Source organism: Sphaeroforma arctica, assembly GCF_001186125.1.
Source record: "Sphaeroforma arctica JP610 unplaced genomic scaffold supercont1.37, whole genome shotgun sequence".
Lineage (NCBI taxonomy): Eukaryota > Ichthyosporea > Ichthyophonida > Sphaeroforma > Sphaeroforma arctica.
Window position 1 is genome coordinate 95,453 of NW_014040521.1, and position 6,259 is coordinate 101,711.

The 6,259-nt window shown below is 40.9% G+C and overlaps 2 protein-coding genes across 2 annotated transcripts; one reads left to right on the forward strand and one right to left on the reverse strand.

Moving 5' to 3' along the window:
* Positions 1-1,623: 1,623 nt before the first annotated feature.
* SARC_01027 (hypothetical protein) lies at positions 1,624-2,578 on the forward strand. The gene has a single exon (XM_014305261.1). The coding sequence runs from the start codon at positions 1,777-1,779 to the stop codon at positions 2,218-2,220; it is 444 nt and encodes a 147-aa protein (XP_014160736.1). The 5' UTR covers positions 1,624-1,776; the 3' UTR covers positions 2,221-2,578.
* Positions 2,579-2,723: 145 nt separating this feature from the next.
* On the reverse strand, positions 2,724-6,259 carry SARC_01028 (hypothetical protein; the record flags this gene model as incomplete). The annotated part of the gene is made up of 7 exons (XM_014305262.1): positions 5,987-6,259; positions 5,568-5,712; positions 5,283-5,384; positions 4,800-4,929; positions 4,208-4,578; positions 3,873-4,017; positions 2,724-2,884 (listed from the first exon to the last, which is right to left on the reverse strand). Exons 1-7 carry the CDS (start codon positions 6,184-6,186, stop codon positions 2,724-2,726), a joined length of 1,254 nt encoding a protein of 417 aa, XP_014160737.1. The 5' UTR covers positions 6,187-6,259.

The window sequence follows — 6,259 nt, forward strand, 5'->3', positions numbered from 1 at the left end:
TGTGTGTACACGCATGTGTGTGCGTGTTTGTATACGTGTGTGTGTGTGTGTGTGTGTGTGTGTGAGAGAGAGTATGTGTACACATATGTGTGCGTGAGAGAGAGAGAGAGTATTTGTACACGTATGTGTGCGTGAGAGAGAGTGAGAGTGAAAGAGGATTCTGGACTCTGGAGAGAGAGTATATATAGTACAAACGATGTCTGCCGATATGCTTCAGGCATAGTACGACCCCTTGGAAGTCTATCCCAATAAACATGAGAACCACAATACGTTCCCGGGGAATCTGTGCTATACAGATTTCTTGAGATCTAATTACAGGGGGTCGCATTTATTCAGACAATATTCATTTTTCTATATCGAGAGTTCGAGACGGAAGGAGAGAGATATATAGCTCGTGACTAAGACATGGGTGACGTAGCCATGACAATTTGTGCTGCTTTAGTATCAGCGAGCTTAAATCAAGCTTCTTGTGTTGGTATTTAGTATCATCTGTAGTTATAGACTCAAAGTCATAGTTTTGGTCCTAGCGACCCAGCGTTATTGTCGCGAGGCTAGTGTTTACATTATCCGATGGAGTATATCCGTTGCCGTAGGTGTATTCCCATTCGACATGTGAATACACTAGAATAAATACATTTTTCATCATACATAGCCTCCTAAATTATTGTTTTTTTTAACTTGTTATGAAATTATACACATTTTTGTCCTGTTCATTTCTATGACCATGCCCCTCAGGATGGCGAGCCGGCCTGCCTGGCCAGTGGCCAGCCTGACCTCTGCCGGTCTGCCCAATCTCTTCTGTGAGAGAGAGTTGAGAATTTGAGAAGTGGGGCGCTGAGACTCTTCAGAGTCCTAATTGAGACTCTTGAGAGTTGAGACCCTCTTGTAAATATTGTGAGCTGTGAGTCTGACGTTCTGAACTTGAGAGTCTGAACTCTGAAGTCTGAACTTTGAATTTCTGAACTTTGAATTTCTGAACTTCTGAACTCTGAAGTCTAAACTCTAAACTCTACACAAGCCCACTTCCTACTTCAGTTTTCCTCTCTCTCGTTTCTCCACTTCTCTCTCTTCATGTTGTGGTTCAGAAGTTATCCTCTCTCGATCTCGATCTCTCCACTTCTCTCTTGTTGTTCAGAACTTCAAATACGTATTTACAAATTTTACACGAGATAACTATATAAGTATATATGTACTGTGTTATTTGATTTTTGTTTTAAAACAAAACATGTTCCATTTAGGAGAAAAAAATCATGAGCGAGCAAAATATGCCAGGGTGGCGCAGCTGGCGCCACTTGTTGGATCAGGGTTTCTGACTCCTGTGGTTCAGACCGGTTGACGATGAATGCCGATGTTAGGCATTACCAAGCACCAATAGAAATGGAGAAAGGATTAAAAAATGTCCGAAAGCCACGAGAGCTTTTGCTTTCCATTGAAAGTGAAAATTTCTCATGTTTTTTTTTGAAGCCGACGGCGCAGCGTTCGCCGTTCAGCACAGTCGCATTACTCGCATAGTGTTCGAAGTTCGAACGCGGACTTCTGGATTTATCAAATATATTGTAGTATGTAGCATATCTATTTTTTTGATCTATGCAGTGGAAGTACGTAGCCATAATTTTAATATTTATATATATACAGCCGGATATCTATACCTACGCAGCAGATGCAAGTCAAATTGCATTTTATAATACAACGATCGAGATAACTAGAGGGCCGAAATTTTCGACTATACCACATAAATAACTACCTGTCATCCACTTCCCAGCTGCGACATTCGACATGACGACTTTTGAGAACTTGACCCCATATGAGCAACAAAACGTAGTGTGGCCCACGAGCGGCGTAATGTTCGAGTCTGTCGAGTTCCCCGACGTTTATCCCTGCAGATCTAGGCCCACGGAAGCACAGAGTGTCAGTAGCGTCAGTGAAGCGCAAACGGAAGCAGCACGCTTCAAGCGACAGCAAGCACGCGAAATACAGCAGCGGTTAGACGTGGAGCAACATCAACAGCAGCAGGGGCTATGGGAGCAACACGAACAGGACCACTGCTATATTCCGAGCATGAACATGGCAGCGAAACAGGCTGTAGTGAACAAACTTTATCCTGAAGGAAGAAAAGATTCGGGGTTCTCGGACTGCGGGATCTATTCTCACGAATTTCACACATTAGACATCAGTGGAGTGCCAGCCAGTGGAAGCATCGACGAGCATTGTGAGCGATAGATATGTGCTTATAGAGATGAATCTTATAATGTTGTGGCTCATGTAGCCGTCATACAAAGACCAAGCAGACCACACAAACAGGCGAGTTTCACTCGCAAAACTGCACATGAGAGGTAAATATGAACGGAGTTTTCTACAGCTATTAGATCCGCACAGGTGTGTGTTCTAAATTATACTTGGAGACCCGAAAGGAACAGGTCAAAGAATCGGGCCTACTAGAGAAGTGAATATTATGACGATCGACTGTACGAGTACTAAAAACAACCGGAGTTTGTTCTGCGTCTACTCGTGAAGATCGCAAATACACCATTAAAAAAATAGATATGTAGTGGACCTTACACTGTTCACTTGGTTTTCAATTATTCGTTTCGATGCATATTTCAGTGTCCTTCTACGATTTTGAATCTACCTGTCGAGACTCACCTCTGTAGACAAAGGCACCGTTTAAAAGGAAGCACGACATGCGACTAGTTGCTGGTAAACCTATTTTATTTCACCATCTTTCACGGCTTGTCTCGTGTGAGTATCGAATCGTCTACTTCAGCAGATACTTGGGTTAAAGTTTGCACTCGTTCTTTCGGACTCATGAGGAAGATCCGATTATTATCTACCCTCCCAACCATCCAGTGCTCATTCTCCATCATCATTATCTCATTAATTTCAGCTGTTGCAATTCAAATTGACGTGGTATAGGTAGATTAAAGCAACCAGGGATGTTGTAACAAACAGTGATTGAGATTCTCAACAAAAAAATCAGACAAATTAAGATAAGTCAATCAAAACAACAATGATAGATAAACGAGAGTGCAGACAGTCAGGACACTTGTATATATATATATATATATGAATATATACATAAATATATATATATATATCGATATAAAAATATTACGCACATATATATGTATGTATGCATGTATGTATATATATTTATATACCTTATACGTATTTATATAAATTTAGATGTATAATATACATATATATATGCATATATATAAAAATATATATATATATATTTATATATATATTCATATAGTACATTTGCATGTTATATATATATTCATATTGTACATTTGCGTGTGTCGGTTTGCATGCAAATAAATGATAATGACATGACAACTACATTTACATTGACATATATTCGCATAACAATACATATACACATACTAATACACAATGGAAATGTGTCTGCGAATGTAGAATATGAAGTAGCTGTATGCTGTGCATCTATGCAACGTACAGATTGTGATGCAGACTGACGTGTATGTGATTTCATGTTCACTTGGATACAATGAAATATAAAGAACACAGCCACAGGGATGATATATGAATACAAGTAGATACTTATTATCATGTGTTTTGCAAAAAAGGCACTACATGTATACACGTACCAAGTTGTAAAATTGCTGTGAATGTGTATAATTTAGAAGGCGATTCGGTTCGTATATATTTCACTTTCCATCAGCGCATGTGATTAAATATCTTCACATTCATTCTAACCTTGATGTTGCATCTGCTGAGAACATATATACGCCTCGATATTTATGTACTCGTACTGTGAGGTAAAGCCATTTGAATTTAAAAACAAATAAAAGCTAAATTTTTTCAATAAGAGCCAACATATTATTCACTTAATATGATTCTCAACTTACAATTGCATTTATCAACGTGCAATAGCTCAAACAAGTCCTGGAACAGTCGCAGAGACTTCACTAAACCAGCGGCCACTCTACGTCTAGCTGCCGAGCGCGTGGTTGGAGGCAGATCAGGCAGCGTGCTTTCCACATGCATGGTATCCTGTTGTGTATATAGATCCGGCCAATAAAGAAATGTTGTATAAAGCCGACATAGCTCCTTGACGGGTAAGAGGTACAGTCGTACGATAAGACAAACAGTCGTACTGGTGCGCAAACTAGGAAGTGGATACACGAGTTCTAACATGAAACGTGCAAATATCAAAAACTCATGGGCTATGAATAGTAGATACCTGATAGTACAGTAAATCCTTTCCGGCCATCAGACTGCTGGAATTCGTGCTTGGAGGTGCTAGAGAGCCTTTGCTGGTATAGGCTGATAAACCGTCTAGAAACTTCTCAGAAATTGCCGCCAAATGAATATAGAAATCGTATTCAAAAGCAAGGTCCTCCGGTATCAAGAGCGCCAGCCGTATATGGGTTTTCTGCAGTACCACAAGATACACCTCTATATCATCCGTACTTGCACGCCGGCTGTGCACATCGGAATCCTCTGCTGCGTTTTTAATGTCTTCTTCGCAGTAACTATCATCCCGAACGTCCGCACTGACGTACAATTTCAACGGATTTAATGCAGCGTCACTCGATATGAGATCCGAAGGCCCTGTTACAAAGTTGTAAAGATTAAAATAGGCATTTCAAACCACATGTGAATCCGAAATAATCACAGCCATGTCCACAACCTATTCAAAAAAATGAAATAAACCTCTCATATCGATGATAAGATAACTAGGAAAATTTTCGAATATTCAAAATATATGGGAGGGAAAAGGAGCTGAAATAATAGAGTACAAGACTATGATTTGGAAACCTGTTATCGCGTGCCTAGTATATAGCGCCAGGTGCGCGAGTTGTCATTTGCGGTTGTCACCGGCATGCCTACTTGATTTGATGTGAGGAGATCGTAAATCAATGCTGTGACTTCAGCGGGGAGACTGGTTTCCAGTAGCGTGTTCTACGGGTGAGAAAAATATGAACAAAAGAAAAAATCAGCTACAGATTTTGTTGATATTTACAGCCGAGCGTTGTCACTTCACAGCTTTAGGATGAAAACGAGCGGAATAAGAAAAATCAGGGGATGTATCAGACTTTGGGGTGTATCTAGAAAGCTTGTCGATGTCTCAGTCCGATCCAATTGCGAAAATACTGATGGTAACTTAATATCACGCTACGGAAGGTCTACAACTTACGCACTTGCTTTCTTCTAGCAATTGTCGCAAGTTAGACCATATAAATGTGGTATATTTATGCATGCCAAAGATTGTAATGGAGAATATGTAGCAGCCTGAATCTTCAAAGCCGACACACCTCAGACATGATCATCAAGCCGTACACATCCGGAAACTCTGCCTCGATCTCGCTGCCCATTGTGATACAGTCCATATGCAGCCATGAAGGTAGGCTTAAAATCTGTCAACACGGAGTGGTGAGGATGTATTTGAGTGAACTATCCTGTTCTGATTGTCGTCTAATAACTACCAGCACCAAGGACGCTCGTGCAAACATGCTCGCAGTCAGAACCATGTGTCATCACGCATAACAATCGTATTAGAACGAAGAATAGCAATAAGATATGATGCATCACGTACGCACCTCTACGCCACCAAAGCACTTGGTGCCAGAAGTGTCATCAAGCGCGTTGTTTCGTACATACGTAAGATAAAAAGACTTAAGCACCGCTCGCAAGCCAGGCAACCCATCCCTCGCACACAGATCATCCATATTCCCGTGCAATAGTCTGAGATTTGGGTATCGGTGAGATCAAAATTGGCGATCAGAAGAACAAAGCGTTTTATTAGATCGTCCCATTGATACGGATCGAGGTAATGGTAGGTTCCGTATCTCAAAGTTTTTGATTTACTGGTGCGAAGTGCAACTAGACCACTTCATACGATTTCCATTGTAAGCATACTTAGCAAAGCACATGGGTGTATGCACCGGCGTATTGCCAACTTCTCAGAAGTACAATCACCAGACAAACTCTCTTAGACAAAAACGAAATATTCGTTTACCTGAACATATCCCGTCCTTCCGTAAGGAATCTTCGCAGTCGGGCATTTGACATACACTCCACAACTTGTGGGCTTGGTGAGTCATTGTCAGGTGCTGGAGTTTGTAGTGTATTCTGTGATTCTGCTATTGACTGATCTGCTTCACTGATAAGCACAGACACGCCCCACCAGTAACCCTCTTCATTGTGAATGAGAGCCATCAGACCATGGTCAGTCTCTACGAACGATACTGGCCTGTGTGAACAAACGGGTAGGATGAGAAAAAAATAAACC

What these genes read in the sequence shown, in the direction of transcription:
- SARC_01027 (XM_014305261.1), top strand. Translation starts at nt 1,777, where the DNA reads ATGACGACTTTTGAGAACTTGACCCCATATGAGCAACAAAACGTAGTG.